Source organism: Micrasema longulum, unplaced genomic scaffold, assembly GCF_059751315.1.
Source record: "Micrasema longulum isolate JH-2025_06_02 unplaced genomic scaffold, ASM5975131v1 h1tg000452l, whole genome shotgun sequence".
Classification (NCBI taxonomy): Eukaryota; Metazoa; Arthropoda; class Insecta; order Trichoptera; family Brachycentridae; genus Micrasema; species Micrasema longulum.
Window position 1 is genome coordinate 280,556 of NW_028277651.1, and position 21,832 is coordinate 302,387.

The 21,832-nt window shown below is 32.7% G+C and overlaps 1 protein-coding gene across 1 annotated transcript in view; it reads right to left on the minus strand.

The window, feature by feature from the left end:
- Positions 1–2,649: 2,649 nt before the first annotated feature.
- The window catches only part of LOC148281504 (uncharacterized), a 291,633-nt gene continuing 272,450 nt past the window's right edge, over positions 2,650–21,832 (minus strand). Inside the window, exons 5-6 of the mRNA XM_088226622.1 lie at positions 5,324–5,438; positions 2,650–3,988 (exon numbers count right to left, since the gene is read on the minus strand). Of these exons, the coding sequence (XP_088082748.1) occupies positions 3,827–3,988; positions 5,324–5,438 (277 nt within the window). The 3' untranslated portion in view covers positions 2,650–3,826. The remainder of the gene's footprint in view (positions 3,989–5,323; positions 5,439–21,832) is intronic.

The window sequence follows — 21,832 nt, forward strand, 5'->3', positions numbered from 1 at the left end:
TTGGTTGGAGCACTTTTTTATAAAAATGAGTTTATAACTCAAATTTTAAATACCGTCGATTTTTTATGATTTCACGGAAAAACACGATAATTATATCACGAACACGATATAATATATATATGTATATTTATTTTTAAAGCAGCGCTGCGATCGCAGTTACGCGCATGCGTGGTACTTAGATTGACCAATTGAGGAGTTGACGCCATTATGAGTTGGCTGACTGTTGTGTACGCTTTGTGGTGCTCGTTTGAAATGCCGAATAAAATTTTGAATCCCGTAGCTGTAAGGTATTTAATTAATGAACTTCATGCGAAGAAAATTAAACCAGTTCCATTCATCAACAGATCTATAAATATAAGTGAGACGTACATGAGTAGTGAAAAAAAAACGTGGATAAAATATCTCTTCAGATACGTACAAATTTGCTATGCAACAAAAATATTATACAATTTATGTAAGTTTTTCCGTGGAAACATAAAAAATAAAAATATTAATAATAAAAAAAGCAGTAAACAGTGCGTTTAGATGTTTAATATCTCATGTATATTAACCCTTCGAAGTCTAAAGGGGATATCTAGGATCTCCCAGGTAGCATATTTTTTTCAATAACTTTTTTGTTAAATATCACATTGATTTTATTTTTTCCATAATTCCACCCAATAATGTTCAGAATGTATTAAAATTATTCAAATATTTTTCGGCTGAATACTTTCAATAATAATTCACGTTTGTCTTTGTTTTCCCCCCATGCAAACAGCAAACATTACAATTCATTTACTCTACAGTTTAATAATCTTCGATACGTGGGTCGCTATCTGGTCGCTTATTTCCAGCAATAATCACAAAAATCCGGATTTCGAGCTTTAAAATTTACATGCATTCCCCATCCCAACTTCCCGCGGGTTACGTGACTTTAGATCAGTGTTATTCAACGGGTAGCAGCGAGAGGAGCGGGATGTCATATGGCAACAGTATTTTTTGGAAAAATGTAAGAATTTCGCAGAAAACTTGAAATATTATGAATCAGTTTTATAGACACTACCTACCATGACAATCATAATGACATAATTTCAAAAAATTAAATGTCGTATTTATAGCATTTTCGCTGGGGTATTTTTTATTATGTTTAGGCTTGGAAAGATTAATACGTTACCAAGTAAGCATACAATTTTTGTAAAAAGTAAGCACATTTTAATGTATTATTTAAAAGTCCTGTTACGCATACATAAGCCATGGCTATTAAAGAATCGAATGGACAATGTATAAATTACAAAAAAAACATTAATTTTAATCTTACATAATTTAATAGTTTCTGTTAACTTTGAATAACCTTAAGTCTAATTATTTAGGAATTATATATGTTTTAATAAATACAATTTATTTACAAATCTTATATCTATAACTTCACCTTTACATTAACATATGCGCAAATTAATTTTATTGTACAAAAATAATCATTTAGCGTACAATAGTAAAAAACCGAACATTGCTTTCGAATGTTTAATACGCCTTTGTCAATGCGTTTGTGCCTGTCGGTAAGTATACATACACATTTTGTTTGTGTTAGTAGGCACACATAATATTTTATTTGAAATGTTTCTGTTACTAACACATTAACATAGGGTTATTAAACTATCGAAAGCACTGTAAGAAATATTTTTTGTTGGACGAAACATTAGGTTATTAAAACATATTTTTAAAATCGGTTAAAATAAAGCTTTTATTGTGCGATATCGGATTGAAAAAGAGAAAACATTATTGAAACATTGAAAAAAAATAAAAAATATTTAAAGCAGTAACTTTATGGTCAAACATTTTATTAAATGTTATTAAATATTTGTATATAACCACTTACCGACTTTTCTATGTCTACCGGTTTCGAGACGTACTCGTCTCTTCGTCAGGACACCAATTAAACCAACATTCAAAACCCGCTATACACCTTCACCATAGTTGTTGCACAAAAATATAAAACCAACACGACATGCATTTTAATAAGCACATGCACTGATTAAATTATAGGTTTAGGGTGACCATTACAGTGGAACATCGTATAAAGGACTATATTGAAAGGTTGTTTGATTATTGATCAAAGGAACATGATTTTTTAAAGCTTTCCTATTAAGCTCACCCCCTCCCTCCATCCCCTTTACCTTTTTTCAACTATTTATCAAACAACAAAAAATATTTTCATAATTTAATCAGTGCATGTTTGTCCTTTGTGCTTATTAAAATGCATGTCGTGTTGGTTTTATATTTTTGTGTAACACCTATGGTGAAGGTGTATAGTAAGTTTTTCATGTTAGTTTAATTGGTGTCCTGACGAAGAGACGGGTATGTCTCGAAACCGGTAGACATAGAAAAGTCGGTAAGTGGTTTTGTACAAATATTTAATATCACTCGAAAATAAATATTTTATGCATTGATAAAATTATTTTTATCAACTCTTTCAGACCTGAATTAATTTCGGTGAATAAATATTTGTATTCTGTATTTACTAAACGAATTATTTGAAATGAATAATGAACATGAAACGAAATAAATTATGCATGATAACTGTCCATAATTTTACAATAATTGATTGTGAAATAGTAGAAAGCGAATGCCGTTACAATCGTTAAACATATCAGCACATTTCTTTATTAACTATTTTTTAAAATACGAATTTACAAATGTATCCAGTGTAGATTCAGTGAGAAAACAAGTAGTTATCTTCCGAAACTACAGTAATGTAAATTTCAATGAAGTGGATGACGATTATGGGTAAAATAAATTAACGTGTTAAGTAGCGATGCGTATAACTGATTTCATTATATAATCGGTTGTGAGAATATCAGATTCATCGATTTGCTATCGGTTATGGTCGAAGTAATCGGTTATAAACTAAAATAATATTAAGATAATCAGTCAATTTTACTTGGATCTCAAATAGACAACGAAGGAAAATGCAAAGGAGAAATCAAACATATCTATGATATCTGGAAGAACAGGGGCCTAAGTAACAGTACCAGGGTTCGTCAAGAGTTTGGTCCACTCTGTTTTCCTAAATGCTGCAAAAACATGGACCATCAAAGCAGCGGAAAGAAGAAATATTGACGCTTTTGAAATGTGGTGCTGGAGATGCATGCTCCGAATTTCGTGAACAATCAGACGTGCCAACGAGTCCATCCGTCGTGAGTTGAACTTTGACGGCTTATCTATGGCTAATATTTGCCTAAGATGTACTCTCCTGTGGACACGTTGCGCGCGGCAATGAAGGTAGCTTGGAGCGACTGGTTATGGTCGATGACGTAGAGGGGAAAAAAGGACGATATATTTTACGGTGAACTAGTATATTCAGGACAGCGATTTAAGCACTGCGTGCGGCGTAGTTAAAGGAGAGCTGAAAGACAGCCACAAGGACTCATGATCCTCAGCCATGAAGACAGCGATTAAGATGAAGAAGAATATCTTTTCTGACAGAAAAAATATTTATTTTACGAAAACCGATTACACCAACGATTATATCTATAATAGATGATCGTTTATCCTATCGATTATTCCCATAACTGATACCCGATTATCTTAATGATTATTTCCATAACATACAACCCATTATCCTACTGGCTAGGGCTAACGGTTAACCGGTCAAGTCGATCAGATATTTTCATAATCGGTTATGAATGTAATCGAAAAATTTTGACACCAAAATAATCGAATTTTTCGATTATCGCAATTATGCTCATGACAAACATTAAAATATTTATACTCCGCGTACTGAATGAAAACAGACAACATAATATTATTTGACTATGAATCTATGATACGAGTTGATTTGTCTGTTTTTTTAACACCTTCGATCCCTCAGGTTGCGTCCCTGCAATAGAGTGACCAATGCTACAACGGCCGGCAGCAGGACAGCTAGGAGAGATGCGCCGATCTTAATGGAAGCGTTGTCCATGTACGCGGAACATTGTGCGCTTCCTTCTGGATAGTCACCGCAATGCACCTGGAAAAATAACAATTGATCAGCGATGCACATAATCGATTAATAAATTATTCGAATTATTCAGTCAACTGTCGTTAACGAGAGACCCGTTGGCACTCGACTGCAGCGTATCTGGATTTTTTTCCTAAATGGAAGGCAGGTAAGGTTGTCAGACTTATGCTCCAGGTGCCAGGCCATAGACAATTCAATATTGCAGTGTAAAAGAACCACCTTTAAAACTAATATTTTACGTCCACGTTTTACGGAATCGGACCTCAAACCCGTTTGGTGAATGCGCCAACAATTCCAATACGAGGCAGACTTATGTCCTCTCCGATTCGCTTTCGGGATTTTTACTTTGGGTTCTAGTATTTATTTATTTATTATTGTTATTTTTTTCTGGTTCTGGTTCTGGTTCCACCCACAGAAATGTATTCTTTATCAGCCTGTACACGGACATTTTACAATTATGACGCAACTGGAGTTTAAAACACCATACATTTATAAAAGAAACCAACAAATTGATTGCTCGGTCCTAAAGTTAATAAAGTAAATGCCACATTATAAGGATATCAGGATTTGAGAGGCAATCTCTTTAGTCAAAATACCTTCTATTTTGTGAAGAAATTTTCGGGTGAAGATACTAAATTCGTATCTTTCTTAGATCACCCCATGTGAGCTTGGAAAAAGCCAACTAACCTTGATCGGGGTACCTCCCAATCTGTGGAGAAACTTCCTGTATAAGGAAGTATATTGTATCAGTGTTTAATATTTCGAGTCTACAAAAACGTAGAACCAAAATTGACTTTAATAATATATTCTGCATGTTAAATGGCATAATAATTGATGCACCACCATTACTATCACAAATGAAGTTTAATGTTTCGACCAGTAGAGTGAGAAACAATGATGTGTTTGTTCCTGGATCAGCATAGAAAAAAAATATGGCCTTAATGCACCAATGTCCCATTTTTCTCGTACTGTAAACTCAAGACAGGATCTGGACTTTTTTAGTTTAAGTCTACTACAATTAAAACAGGCACTGGTCAAATAGTTTTTTTATATTTTCTGGATGTCTTTGAGTGTTTTGTGTAAACTCTGTTGTTTTTTCTATTATATTCATAAATTTAGACTTCATTTGTAATAAATCTGATTTACATTTCTTTGACGAGCAGAGATTACAGTATAATTGCATTTTTATCATTTAACGATTTATATGAGAAAGTGTTCCTTGAAAATTTACACTTTTGCAGTTATACTCTTTATGTCCACCCAGCAAAGATTTATAAATAAACAATGTGCATTTATCAATTAATCAAAAAAATATTTTTTTTAATTTGAGAAGCACTAACTAACCTTGATCAGGGTATCTCCCATCCGGTGAAGGAACTCCCTGGTGAAGGCAGCAGATTCGTCTCCGCACTGGACCCTTACAGCCTTCTCAGAGCATCCCATGTAAGCTTGGAAAGAGCTGGAACAAAATTAAAACGTTTGATATAATTTTTGCTATAAACAATACTTTGGGAGGAGGAGAGGAATATTCTTCGACCTAGTGAAATTAAATTCGATCAAGAGGTTGAAATCCATAAAGATTATAAAAAGTAACGGTGCAAGAACACAACCTTGACGAAGCCCAGTGGTGGCCTCAAACCAATCCGATTAACATCGTTAATTCTGATTTGGAATTCGCTATCTGAGTGAAGAGCTTTGATAAGCTCGACTAGATTTATATTTTGAGTACCTAAGAAAAAATGCAAAAAGCACATGATTGAACGGTCGAGGAATAATATCTGAAAAGAAACCGAAATTAACCAATAAAATAAAATTTGCTAATTTGAATGAGTATCTTAAATAAATCCATACTTTTCTCTCGAATTTATTAATATATTATTAACTATATGTTTAAAGATACTGATAAAGTTAGGATTTTAGTTCAAATTATTATTGGAGTAAATTGTGGCCGGGAAAATTGCTTTAATGAATTAATATGAGATTTTACAATTAATAGGCGTAAGGAACAATTAATAAGATCGCAGATAAATTATATTGCTATTTTTAATAAGCTTGCACCAATAAACTATTTCTATCGACGATTCGATGCAATAAATGCAATCGCTTCACTTACAAGACTTCACTAAGCACAAAAGCTTGTAATTGCGTCGTTTTACCGTGTATTTATTATTACCCGAGTTATTATTTTGGGGTATTGTGTATTCGTAATTATTTATGCATAGTATTTAATACAAATATGTTAAAAAACTGATAAAGATTTTGTCAATTGGAGACAAATTAAAAAAACTTAGTAATACGCTGGCGGTTGATAGTTGGTTTTGTGGCAACACTATAGACGTCACACGCGACGTCACGCGCCAGGTCCGAGCGACGGACAGAAGAGAAGCGTTTTGGTTGTGTTCGGTGACACGTTCTTAAGACAAAAACTTGATTCAATTTTAATTGTTACGATTTCATACTTTTTCTTAACTGCTTTATTTTACGTTTTAAAAATTAGATTCCTTGAGTTATTTTTAAGTATTTTCATTCTCTATGATATTAAGTTTAGTTAAGTTTATATATTGTATCTTGTGTATTAATAAAAGATAATAAAACTGTAAGTACAATCTTTTACTCTAGCTGTGCATTTCACATACCATGTTAGTCTGAAGATTTATCTAAAAAATGCGTGAAGTAAAAAACGTTCTCACGAGATGATTTTTACGGAACGATATGAACGCGGATAAATATTTAGCAATTTATGTGGAACCTACTAGGCAGTCGATTTAACCCGACGTTTAGTGGGTAACAAACAACATCCATAGTTTCATTGCTTATAAAGAACCTGCCATGGTATTTTTTTTTGGACCACAGCAAGGGGCCCAATCACAGTGGTGAATCACAGCATAATAAAAGCGACCACCTCTTTCCCGAAACTGAAAAACTAGTGTCTTTCTCCAAGTTTGCATGTTTATTATCATTTAAAAAAACTTATGTAGCAAAAATTTTATATTTTTTATAGAAAAACGGGGGAAATAACAAAACCCAGAAACTTCAAAAGCTTTCATTGTACCCTTCACTGCAGTATAGTCACCAAATGCATATGGGCAGTACATTCATCTTATTCTAGTTTGAATACAGTGTTAGTTCCAAATTAAGACCGTGGCCATACTTCCTAGATGACACTTCGAAAGAAAGAAGAACGTAGTAATATAAACAAAACGTAGTAAAATCAACAAATTGAAGAATTGAAGAAATATGGATGTTCAAACGTAGGCAAAATGGTGAATGTTACACAGTGTGTAAAGTGGCCACCTTAACCAGCCATTGACAGGTCAAAAGCCCTGTAAATGCCTAGACTTCCATATTCCCTTATTTAAGGTATTCTCATTCCCTGTTGTAATTTGTTAATCTTAACGACTCCCGAGGGGGTGAAGTCCAGTATTTTGTCTACAAACATTTTGACAAACTCAAATATTACAATATAACTAAAGAAATACTATCGACCCCCCAAGTTTTTTTCAAGTTTTGGGTACGTACATCAATATGAAACAAGGGGAAGCGTACGTCGCGGAACATATATCTACGCTCTAAAATGACATAGCTTTAGTATTACGTCATAGTTGAAGATAAAAGTCTCCCGACCGACTACAAAGATATAATACCGAGGTTGGCACTTTTTTCTTTAAAGCATATTAAAAATATTGGAGAGAAATAAGTAAATTTTGAAGTCGAATTAAATTCAAACAAACTGTCAGTTAAATAAAACAAACGCCTAGATGCAAAATAATATCGTTAGGTTCTGTCCTATTAACATATAAAAGTATCTAGGCGTTAGAAAGTTGCCACTGTAAAAAAATAATTTTTGGTATTATATTTTTTCCATCTGTTTTATTATTTTTCTGAGAGAACGTATCGAGAGTCGGCCATAGTAGATAAATGCAGACGATCGTTAAGCATATCGTTTTGGCAATGGTTAAAAGTCATTTAAAAATCATATTTAAGCGAGCTTTATCGGAGTTTATAATCGCTTTGAAGTGGGCACTTTCTATCACAGAAGCCTATTTAAAATATAAATAAGAACTATTTTAAATTTTAATGACGTAAGGAACGCGGACTAATTGTTTGCGGTCATTCCATTGGCTTGTTTCGATCATATGATGTCGATATGACAAGTAGGTAGAACATACCGAGGTAAGATACAGATAGTACAGAAGTTAAGTATACCGTCTCGATATATACAGATAAAGATAGCGTTCATAATCAAGGCACAGGTGTCGAAAATATTCACTTTCGTCTATTATAATTGACATTCCATTTAGAAGGCTTGTAATCAAATAAAATAATATATGTAAAGTAAAAGCAAACTTCTTTATTTTGAAAAAACGGACAACTTATTAATTACACTTGTAATTACATGTGAAAACTTAATATTTTAGGGGATAAAATGGCGTCGCGTCTTAATACGTATAAAATTAAGTATCTTTTCTCTCCTCTTAAAGGGCAGTAATTCAATTAGCAAAGTTATTGAACCAGATTCGTAATTTGTATGTTAAACAACCCCTATTACTTCTGTCCCGATACGTTCGTAATCTTCGCCAAGTTTTATAAGTTATAATGGTCTTTGGCGAGCGTTTTATCTGAAAACTTGTACAATGGAAGCGTAAGGGATAAGAAGATAGTGCTATCTTGTACGACTAGAGATGTATCTATACTAAAACACGTATTACAAGAGCCGGCGAAGAGTTTATTGAGGATTTTCGATAAAATATATCGCCGTGGTAACTGCAATAGATCAAATTTAACTCAAATCAAACATTTTGGGAGGAATAAAAACATTTCTATTTTGGTCTATGTCCCCTCCCCGGCTGCTTTTGTTTTTTTTTTTTATTTTATCCAGAAAACATACAGTCATACATAAAAAGTATTGAAAACAACGATTTTCTAACATAAAAAGACCAATTAAGTTTTTCTTAATTATGCAAAAGATTTAAACATTAAATGTTACGAAAAAAATAAATAAATAAGAAATTCAAGTGAGAAAAGAATAATGAGGAACTTAAGCCCTACGGGAAATTGGATACAAAAAATGTTTTCTTGCGCGCGGTAAAAATTAGAGCACTAAATTGTACGGTAAAATTTCGTAAAAATGTATAAAAAAAATTTAAAAAACTTTTGAATAAAAGCGCACTACTTTGAATGACGTCACTGGTTCATTTGAACCATACAATGATATGAGAGCTTTGAAGGATATCCGGTTTGGTCACCGTAAACGAACCACTCGGAAGAACTGTCATAGAACAACCTCTGACGTCACACGCGGAGTTATTTCAGAAATACAAAACTTTAAAAAATCATAGCGTTATATAAAAAAAATATATATTTGGCTTAGTTTAATATTCTATTGACAAATAAAAAAAATAAAAAAGACACTGAACTTCCTCACTGTTAACATTTGCGTTTTCCATGGAGGTTATCATTGGTAATAAATAAAAATACCGAATGCACACCCCGAGTCATCCACGCACACACACATGAAAGCACATATAAAACATACACAAACATATACACATATACATAGCATAAACCACTCAAGATGTACATTCAGCAATTATCCCAAATAATCAACCCCACGAAGAAACTTCTGTACAAATGCAACGTGCAGTTAAAAATGTCTACATGAATACTGAGTCCATTGTAACTTCTACAGGTATGTCTAATGAATGAATTCGTGGTATAATTGTTTTTACAAGCTGGTGTATAAAAAAGGGAATTTAATCTGGTATACCAATCGCTATAGCGAAGAGGAAAACGGAAACCATAAATTAGATGTCAAACAACATCAAAAGTGTCACAAGACAAAGTTTTAATAAAGAATCAAATGAAAGAGTACAGACATAATATTATATAAAATAATTCATTTATATTATTTTGTTTTTGATGCTTTGAATAATAAAACATATTATTAAGAAGATAGAATCGAAAAAACTCAACAAAACTAGATAAAATGGTTTGAAATATTTTTTTAAAAAGTAGGAAAATAGAGAAAAATATTTTTTTTAAATTAAAATAGCCATTTACTTGAATAAAGTTTAAACATAAGGTGAAATATACACTTATACATGCATAAATAGTGGGTGCTTATAAATTTAACAAAAACAAGAAAAAAAAACTTTAAAACTTGTTCATTAACAATATTTTAAGTGTATAAAATTCTTTGTAGACGAATTCTGGATTTCTCTTGGCGGGATCGATATTATATATTTTTCAACAGAGAAAACTTATATTATAACCATCAAAAGCGCAGTTGTGGAAAATAAACTATATTTTATTGAGCTTCTGAGCCAAATAACGTTTGCCGTACTTCCGTTTCCTGTGCTCAAATTGAGTTGGAACATTGATTCTATTTACCTCCGTCTTCATCAAACATTCACCATGAAGTGTGTTCACCTACGGGGCTTCTCATAAATTGTACAGTCGAATGGTATAGCCGAGTATAATCCACTTTGATTCAGTGCAGGAGTTAACACGGGGAATTTCCATTCGCGAATTCTAAAGGTGCCTGCAAACACTCGATATCTGTCGCCGAAACGTGACGATCATAAAGTGGCGACACGTGTCGGCGACAAATGTCGATCGTCAACAATCGAGCATATTTATGTAAAACGTTATTCACTTGTACAATTAAAATAAAAACACATTGTTTTTAACCAATTGTTATTTAGTTCATTTTCGACCGGTTTTGGAGCTAGTACGTGCTCCCTTACGAATAATTTAAAAAATCATATTATAATCCTATCTTAAAATTTTATGAGTTTACATAAATATAAGTGGAAATAAATCAAGTCTTTATGTCAAGTAGTATTTTGTGTTTGTGATAGTATGGAGTAAAGGGTGAGGGGGGTTGAAATGCGATAATTTGCACTTGTTTTGCAAATGCGTCGGGAGTAAACGTCTGGAAATATTATTTTTTTATATTTTTTATTAATTTTCATTTCCTGTCTATCGCTTTTATTTGTTTATTATGTTATTCATCTCAGTTATGCAACTTATTGTTATTTACCAACGTCTCGTCGCGCGCGACTATTCAATAGCTAATTAGAGAGATAATTATTCTTATGCTGAAATAGTCAATGTTAAATATTTCTAGTCTACAAAAACGTAGAACTAATATTGACTCCATATATATGTTCGGCATACTAAATGGTATAATCGATGTTCCATCATTACTGGAACAAGTAAAATTCAATATTCCGACTCGTAGATTGAGAAACAATGTACTGTTCATCGATCAGCATAGAACAAACTATGGCCTTAATTCTCCAATGCCGTTTTTGTCGTATTGTTAACTCAAGACAAGATCTGGACTTTTTGATTTAAGTTTACAATGATTTAAACGAGCACTAAATACATAGTCCAGATCTTGTCTTGATGTCCCTTATGATGTCCCTTATTTTTTTTATGTTTTAAACTATTCTTTTATTGTAATATTTAAACCCTTTAAATTGTATACATGGACAATGTCCGTTAATAAAAAATAAATAATTCCCTATTCAAACCATCACCCCAGAGAGCCTGACCGTGAAATTAAATAATAAGGTGGAGGACCCCAGTATAAGGTGAGTGTCTGTTTTCATTTTGTAATTGTCCGTGAGAAAGTTCAGTAGTTTTGGACTGAAGTTCCTCGTTGTATTTTTCTCTCAATTCAACTAAACTTAGTGCCACGCCATGTAGCGGCGTTTATTCGTTGAAAAACGAAACAAAATTATGTTTAGATTCTACATCGACGGTGAAAATGCAAAAATTACTAAGCGACATGTAGCCAACTTTACAAAGGCTGATTATTTTTATTTTTTTAATTAATAAAAAATGCTCATATTGGCGTGATTCCTACATAGTTTTAATAAAAATGTTAGAAACGGTATTTTTTAAATTTAAATATGCTCTCCTCAAAGTTGGCTTCATACCGCTTAGTAATTTTTGCCTTGCCGATATGGTTTTAAGTGGATTTTTACATATTGTTTAAATCATAATGATTCGTTTTACTACTAGATAAAAGGACCTACGCTCGCCACGCCATGCGTCATAAACATACAATGTCATAAAAAATCTTTTGTGTGATTTTAACATAATAATATGCATATTACGCCATCTTGTGACGTAGAGAGCAAGTGCTGGACCTAGAGTGTGCGATATATTTATTTTATATTTTTTTAAATATAAAAAATAGCATTATACGGTGTTTTGCATCATAAAATCTAAAGAAACAGACTTCTTTGAAAAGAAAAAAACTGATTTTATCTGACAAACGCGGCGCGGCGGTCGCTAGAAGTCACAAACAAACTTTGGACCACCAAGTTAAAAACACCTTAATCGTTTGCACTAAAAAAGTAATGGACTAATGTAATTTAGTCCAGAAATATAGAAAAATCACACAATATTAATGACGTATTTTAGATACTTGCGTATCTTTGAGTTTACATTTTACTAGTTGTGAGATATTGCACTTTTAATGTTAAAAGCTCATTCTAAATCAACAATTCAAATAAAATTGCAAGCTGCATATTATAAAATATTATTTTTTGTATTTATGAAATACGTTTATTCCTTAGATTAATAACCTAATAAAGTCACCCAAACGGAAAAAAAATATTCTATAATTATTGACCACGAAGTTAGCTACATATCACAGCAATGGCGGCCTCCGTGGTGTAGTGGTCAAGACGCTTGACTCACACACGGAAGGTTCCGGTGAGAACACAAAAATTAAATGTGATTTTTCTTAAGCCTGGGCGTTCTGTGGTGTAATTCACCACTGTAATTGGGCTTCCTGGCCTGTTGTGGTGCAAAAAAATTTTTTAAAAAAATACAACGAGCCGTAGGTACTTAGGTAGAATTACGAGCGCTAACCGAAACCGTCCTTTACACGTTTGTTGTTAAACTAAAAACCAAACTAACGAAACCAAAAATTTGGAAAGCTTTTGTTCCATGCAATAGAACTTAAGGGCTTCTCAAGAGAACTATTACTCTGAGGTTTATTCACTTTTTAAACAAAGATTATTCAATGCCGTTTATGAAGACATCGCATTTTTCGAAATTTTGTAGTTACCAACTTGTGCCAGAAACCCGACGATATATACAAGACGCATATTGGCGATGAACATATTATTTTGTTACTGTCCACGCAGGTGAAGACTACGTCTGTGTATTAAATGAATCGAGAACCTTAGACACGTTTTTTCGACTTGATGGCTACTACTATTAGGTAACAATCCTGAAAAAGAAAATGTTTAAATTTAGCAAAATGGCAGCCTCTTAAAGTATACTTATAGATTTTGAGGAAGAAAATCACTCTTTATTGTTTACATTAAAAAAATGCGATCTTTTAGACGAATTTGTAGGAAATCAATGTATGACAGGGTTACGAATGATGAAATCAGGCGAGAGTGTAAATCTGAGACAATTGATAAGATTAAGAAAGGGTCTCTGAGATGGTTTGATCACGTAGAACGAATGGACGACGAAAGAATGGTAAAACAAGTATATATGGCGAAAATGGACGGCAACGTGAGACGAGGACGACCAAGGAAGACGTGGCATGATAATATAAACCAAAATCTTAAGTCTAGTCATGTCAAAAGCAGGCAGAACCGAAGGGCATGTATGACAAGATGTATGAATGTGGAAGAGGCTAGGATTGTATGCCAGGATAGACGTGTGTGGCGGTCCATTCTCTCTGCCTACCCCTACGGGAAATGGCGTGATGGTAGTAGTAGTAGTAAAAAAAGTTTTATTTGAAAAAAAAACTAATTAGGCACTAGGTAAATTACACTGGTCAACATAATTTTTGTCTTGCGGGTAAAGGTATATTTATGAAGTTTTTTTTAATCTTATTTTTCAAATATGTATTCCGCATTTCGTCGAACCCATGAACAATGTTTCTGGTTTCATGTACCTCAAACAGAAGTTTCCTTAAATTAGTGATGCAAAAATTAAAGTAGAAATATTAATAGGTCCAAAGCCGATCACTAATACATGATGAAAAGTTTTAGGAACTATTGAATCCACTGGAGAATGCAGGTTGGCAAGTATTCAAAAATGTTACTCGCAGTTTCTAGGTACGTCAGAATGTTCGAATATCGTGCAGTCAAGAATGGAGAAAGTATTAAAATGTTTGAAATGATATTCCTGTATCTTGGGAACCTTGCGTAATGGGGTAATATCGATAAAAATTACTATCAGAATCACATATTGACACACCTGAGACAATTTTTTTTTTTTTTTGCTGCCTAGTGTCATGAAACTTTTTTTCGTTTCATTGGTTTAAGATAAAGTACTAAGAAGTACTAATGGTTACCGTTGTAAGAAAAGGGTCAGTTATCGAGCCTTGGTCTAGAATAATTATTTTTATTAAAAATTTTCGTGAAAATGACGTGAAATACATCTCTGGGCTTTTCCAGAGACCTATATACGTATAATGAGTTAGAAACTACCTTGAATATATCCTCTCTTCAAGACCGTCGAAATGAATCCGACCTTTTTTGAAATTCTCAACTCACTCTTTGATGCGCCTGAACTACTGAGCTCAATAAAATTATAATAATATCCCAACTAGAAACCTCAGACAAAACTTACTCTTTCATATTGATAAAATTAGACCTTATTATGGTTTTAATTTTTTTTTTCTTTTTTTTTTTGCACCACAACAGGCCGGGAGGCCTAATTACAGTGGCGAATTACATCACAGAGCACCCAGGATTGAGAAAAATCACATTTTAATGTTTGTGTTCTTACCGGGAACAGAACTCGGAACCTTCCGTGCGTGAGTCAAGTGTCTTGACCACTACACCACGGAGGCCGCCTTCATTCCCCTATGCCCGAAATTCTTAGGTCTGCCAACAAACATACCAGTCTTGATTTCTTTGATAACAAGTAGTCTTCTTTCAAACGATCACTGAATCAAATTCAATTATAAACACCTCTCTCCCGCTTCCACTCCCACAAAGTCTACTATAAACCATTGAGTCTTTCTACTTTTTTTATAATAATTTTCTAAGTATAAATGTGTCCATAAAAATGCTCATTGGGCGTATTTTTGACAAAATTTGAATTTTAAGAAGTATAGGAATTGAAAAAATAACACTTTCAGGCGTTGCCTAGTATGTGGGTGAAATAATTCAATAAGATGAATCTCACCAGCATAAATAAAGGTTTCAGCTCTTTAACTTCACAAACATCAACAGATGAAGGAATATAGATGTTCAAATATGGGCAAAATGGTGAATGTTACACAGTGTGTAAACTGGCCACTTTAACCAGCCATTGACAGGTCATAAGCCCTATATATGCCTAGACTTCTATATTACCTTCTCTTAAATGTTCTTCATCTCTGCTGTAATATGTTAACATAAATAATAAAATATATAGTGAAAACTTGGTATTATGTATTAAATAAAAAACATTATTTTTACAAATAACCATGATGTATTTTTTTCTACGCTTTATTTTACGTATTTTTTATTGATGTGCCTAGTTTTTTTATTAAGAGTTTAACTTTAATTTTCTGTTTCCAATTTTTAAAATTGTTTTTAATTTTATTTTCTTAAGAACACGTTTCTTCAGCTTTTATATTGTATTATTACTTGATCTATTGATTTGGTGTTTTTGTTTTGTAGAACTCCATATTTCAACTTCTAATATAAGGAAATCAAAGACTGTTTGAGTCTACTGAACACTTTATTTTATTTTGACAAATTTCAATTCTATATTTTATTTTTACAAATTTACTTAATAAAATCAATTTAATTTTTCACTTAAGAACCTTGAATTATGTTGAATATTGTTATGAACAAATGTTTATTGCAGGAGGCTAAACTAGCAGTTCACAACGGAGTTCTTGTTCCAACTCTAATGTATGGGAGCGAAGTATGGTATTGGAAAAATAATGATGAAAGTAGGTTGAATGCTGTCGAAATGCGATCCCTCAGGCGAATGTGTTGTAAAACGATGTATGATAGGTGCACAAATGTCGAGATCCGTGAAGTGTGTAAGGCTGAGACATGCATTATTGACAGAATCAAGAAAGGGGTGCTGCGTTGGTTTGGACATGTAGAGCGAATGGACAGCGAAAGAACGGCTAAAAGGATCTACGATGCAAATGATGATGGATGCAGAAAACGAGGAAGACCGAGAAAGACATGGCACGATCAAGTCCATCAAATACTTGAAGATGGACATGTCAAAAGTAGGAATAATCGGCGTGCGTGCATGAGAAGATGTATGAATGTAGAGGAAGCGAGGTCTGTATGCCAAGATAGAGTGTTATGGCGTTCTATCCTCTCTGCCTACCCCTACGGGGAAACGGCGTGATGGTTTGTTGTTGTTGTTGTAGTTGATGTAAGGACATTCAATCCATCCAATCTTCATATTCGTTTGAAAATTCCCTAACAAGGCGAATATAATTGTCACGAAATTTACCTATTTACCTATTACCTTCATGTAACGAATGATCGAAATACACTGCCTTAAGGGTATTATGATGATGATGTATCAGATACAGTCAACCCTCCTATAACGCGATTAATTCGTACCGCGTTATATGGAAACCGCGCTATAAGAAACCCCGAATTAATACTCATCAGATTATTCATACCGCGTTACATAAAAACTACGTTAAGGGAGTTTCGGAAATAATTAAATTGTACACAAATCAGACTGATTTGTTTTGCATAACATATAAAAATTTCATTCTCAAAGACGACATTTTGAAGGATCCTTTTAATAAATAAAGTTATATACAAACATTATATAAATGGGATTTGTAATTTTACATATTTCAGTGTAGGTGTTTCGGATTCTTTATCTTTTATTCAAGTGTGAAGCCATTCCTTCCTTTGATTCCGGTGGTCCTTGTTTTTAATCCCAATGTACCTACTCCTCCCTGACAACAAGTCAAGAAAGCAACGCGTGACATCACAACAATAAAACACAACGAAAACCGTACCGCGAGCGTGACAGTGATTTCGAATCACCAACATACAAGGAAACGTTCAAAGTGACCAGTGCAAACGATAACGGTGCTTTTCTGGACCAGTGCCGAAGGGAGGAAATCGTTAGTCCTTACTCCTTTCATTAATTCCAGGATTGACACTCAAAACCATAACGTCAATTAGTTTATCTAAAATCAAACGTTCCCTGTTTTCTTCGAACGCGCGTATCGCGAGAGGGCAGGCCGTACAGTCCCGAGGTCGAAGGTATCGAGCATCCAACAGTAGGTTTATCGGATTTGATATTTGGGGAAAGCATGGGAGTTCCTACCCAGTTAGAAGTTGACAGAAGATAACAATTGAAGTTTATTTATTACATAATAAAACATTAAATTTCGGAGAGAGAAACTGAGTAAACTTTACACTCGAGTCACTGAGCACTGAACTTGACTACAAGATGGAATCCACTGTGTGAACTGCATATTGTAACTAAGGATGTTATCACTCATATATTGTCCAGTGTTCCTTTTACTTCCTGATGAGATTTATAGATCGTGTACTTATTCCGTGTTTCTCAGCGATTTTACATCCGCTCGTATCAGCAGTTTGTTAATAGTAATTCTAATGTTTTATTGGTTAATTGTTTGCATACAGAAAATGTATGATTCAATATCTGCATTGTTCTAAATATGATAGATTCCCTGACACTGAGAATTGATTTTCGTGTGACTCCTAAAGGGTTTTTAAAAATAATACATAGTTAATATAATAAAATTGTAGACTAAAAAAATGGTTTCCAACAACAAAGCTTAGTTAAATACATATAAAAAAATTGTACTTCCCAATAAAACGATGTGCAGGTGAACGCAATAGAAACTTTTTAATCATTGACGTTGTTGGAATGTTGTCTTTTACGAAAAACGCGAGGGTTGTTCGCAGTTTTCGCTTCGCGTTATATGGAAACCGCGTTAAAAGAATACCGTGTTATGTGTAGAAGGGTTGAATGTATTCTCTGAAATGTGCGTGCACTTTGGGTCGAAAAACACCACTCTAGATGTTATTAAAACACCATATTTTCTTATAAAAGCTTATTATTTCGTTTGGTAATGGCTCAGTTCAGTGAAATTCTGTGCCGATGGAACTGGCCGATAGACTAACAAAGGCACACAATTTAAGGCCGGCCTTAAATGACTTCTAATCACGAATAAATCGGTATTTAGAACGTATTATTTTGTTTCCATGGTCAATGAAAGAGCTACTTTGAAGTACAACCCAAAAAACTCAAATTCATTACTTTTTCCAAGAATTTTAGCGGAGTAACTGAAAAATAATTGCCTCAGTATTACTGAGATTACTTAACTTTGATTGCCGCTTTGTTTTTTTTAATGTCTTAAATCTAAAACATAAAAACAGAAATTTTGTGTTTTTTTTTGTGCCTTATTTTATATTTATTTATATTACGCCCAGTAGGCATTCACAAGGACGGTATGTTAAACATTATTAGTAAAAAATAAATAAACATAATATGTCCGAGAGGTAAACTACAGGATCTCCGAAAACCCAAGTTTTAAGAAGAAAATAAAAATAAAATAAAAAGATTTATCCATACATTCAATAAGTCAATAGAAGGAACAGACAATTAACATACAATTTTACTAAATTATTATAAAAATAAAACTTTGTTATTAGTGTTACACAATTTTATTATTTTACAAGAACACAACTATAGTTTCGGGAGAGCACTCCTCCCATCGACGGGTGATATAAAACTAATATAGTAAACACATAATATTGTTCACAGTGTCATAGAATTAAAACAAAAAATAAACAAATTAATCAGTGAAACTTAGAGCAGTGGGTTTTTTGCCCTTATCTAAGGTGTTAGCATATAAATGGATAATTATCTAAAGTACATATATGAAAACACGATAACAACATGGTAAACATGGAAAACATAGTAACACTAATAACAAAGTTTAATTTTTAAATAATTTATAATAAAGTGTTACGAATGCCAATTCAATTAAAAACAATTTTATTAGTATACACATATTCATACATACACATATATACATACACATATATATACATATATATGTACACACATATATACATATATACACAAATATACACACATACACACACCCACGTACACACGTACATTCGCGATACAAATTAGTGATTAACATCTTGAGTATTTTTAATGAGAGACTTGAAAGTAAATTTGTTTTCTAAAATATATTAACAATACACATTACAAATATACAGATTTTAAAAATTGGGAGGAACTCTTTGGGAGTATTCTATGTTTTCTTACTGTCCGTAACCTCTAATTTTATGTCGAGTAACAAAAAAAAAATCTTTCTTATTGATTTAGACATAGTAATAACTCGATTGCCAAGGTACCATTGACAATCATTGAATTATCTGCACCTAATGTTTACTCAAGTACAACGGTACAACACAACTAAATTTATTTAAAGCTAATACAATCCTTCTATTTTTTTTTATTAAAGGCACAAGATCAAAATCTGGGAAAATGACAAATAAAATAAACAAAATCATAACAATAAATTGGTGACAATTAGGAGCCGGCCACTACAGCAAATTTGTTCAAAATAACTCCCTCTATTGACAGTTTTTTTTGTTCCACAATCTACCAAACACCTTGTATATTTCTTATTTTCTTATCAGTAAATCAAATATTCTTTTAAATTAATAATACAATCTCGTAATTATATCTGTAAGTTTGATTGTAGTGGCAATAAAATCAGTTGAATTTTAAATAAATATTGACGTACTCGTATGATTAAATTAATAATACAATATTTCAATCTAGATTACAACAATCAAATGTACATTTTTACTTAATTGATAATCGCTTATTAAGTAAGACTAAAACGTCACATAATTATTTATAAATTATGATAAACAATCAAAATAATATATCATGATGCAATGATATTTATTTAGTCATTTACATTTTTGATAATATTACGATTAAAAAAGTATTATTTTTACAAGTTAAAGAAATTATAATTAATATTGTCGATTTTAACATACTGCCGTTCACTATCGCTGGAATTTTTAAATAAACAACCCAGCTGCCTGATATCCTACAGAGAATGGCCCATTTGACACGTATCGTCCAATCCACACGACACGGTGCGATTGGGGTGAATTGACATCTTTTGTGTATACTAAAATGTAATTAATATAAATAACCAACAAAAACAATACTTTAAATAATCCCACTTCACCTGTTTATCTGAGAGAACTCATCGAACCTCTTTCACAACACGGACTATCTCTTCGTTCTAGTAACGAGAGAACCCTTTTAATACCCTGTCATCGCTCTAATTTTCTTGCCTCCTCTTTCACAGTAGTAGCCGCTCGATTGTGGAATAATCTACCCACTAATGTTAAAGACGCCCCTTCTTTATTTACATTTAAGTCAAGATTGAAATGTCACTATCTAAATATTTAAATTGTTCCTTTATACTTCTTCTTTCCTTCCCATCCCCTCTCCTCTCTCCATAGTATAGTGTTGATTTTTTAAATTCGTAGTAAAGTGTTAATGTTTTATATATTTTTTATTTTGTTAATCTTTGTTTTTAATGTTTGTATAAAATTGTAAGATTCAATATGTCCATGTATTTGTAATTTTCTCAAGCTGAACGGTTTGGGTAGGTAGGAAGAAATTGCCTTAAGGCAATATGCCCGCCCTTATACGTATATATATTGTTCAGGATGGAGATGGTTCAGAAGAAATTTCTGAGGTATCTTTACTTAAGGGAGTGCGGATATTATCCGTGGTTGTACCCGTCTGACTTCATACTGGGAATGCTTGGCTACAATAGTTTGGAGAAAAGAAGAAATGCATACTTGCTTATGTATTTTTTCCGATTGATCCGTGGTATTACGATCAACATAGGTATAACGGAGAGTATTTTTCTTTATGTTCCTAATGACTACCTTAGACATAGACAGCTTAAGCTGTTTTATCTTCCTGCTTGCAGAACCAACCTGCCGATGGTAATGCCAGTAGGAAGAGCAATGTCTTTACTCAACCGTATCTCTTCGGATATTGACATCTTTCATATTAGTGAAAAAAAGTTCAGAGAGGATTGCATTCTTTCTCTATAATTGCTGGGTATTTTTTATTTTACCATTTTTGTATATTTAAATTTTAGTGTTCATTTTTTCGTTTTATGTATGCATTGAATTTTTTTGTTATGTACATAAAAGTTTTTAAAATAAATAAAATGAAATTGAAATTAAAATATGTATATAAAGTGTTTAAAAAAATAAATAATAATTATATGTTATCTTTTCTGTTTTTTTTTTTTGTATTTTTTTATTCAACTTTTTGTACAGAATGTTAATTGTACATTGGCGGGCAATAAAATAAAAGTTTTATTTTTATAATTCAAGTTAAAACGTATTTAATAGAGAATAAAAATTAAAAAAAGCTAAAGATATATGAAAATGTAAATAAATGTATTTGTGTATAAATTACCTTAAATCAATACTATTACTCAATTGGAAAAAGGAAAAGAAAAGAAAGAGGAAAGGAGGAAAGATTAAGGAAGAGAAAGGGGATGTTTCTTCAGACGTGATTTCAACAGGGATACTGTAGTAACATCTTTGATGGTGGATGGGAGATGATTCCACAGTCGAGAGGCATGGACACTATATTAGTAAGAGAAAAAAGAGGAATTGTGGATGGGTATTAAGAGAGTGCTTTGAGAATTAGAACGAAGAGGTAAACCATGAACTGATAAGCGCTGAAATTTTTCACGGAGGTATATAGGAGCGTTAGGTCTATGAAGTACATTGAACAGAAGTGATAGGGAGTGATAGTCTCTTCGCTGTCTTAATTTGAACC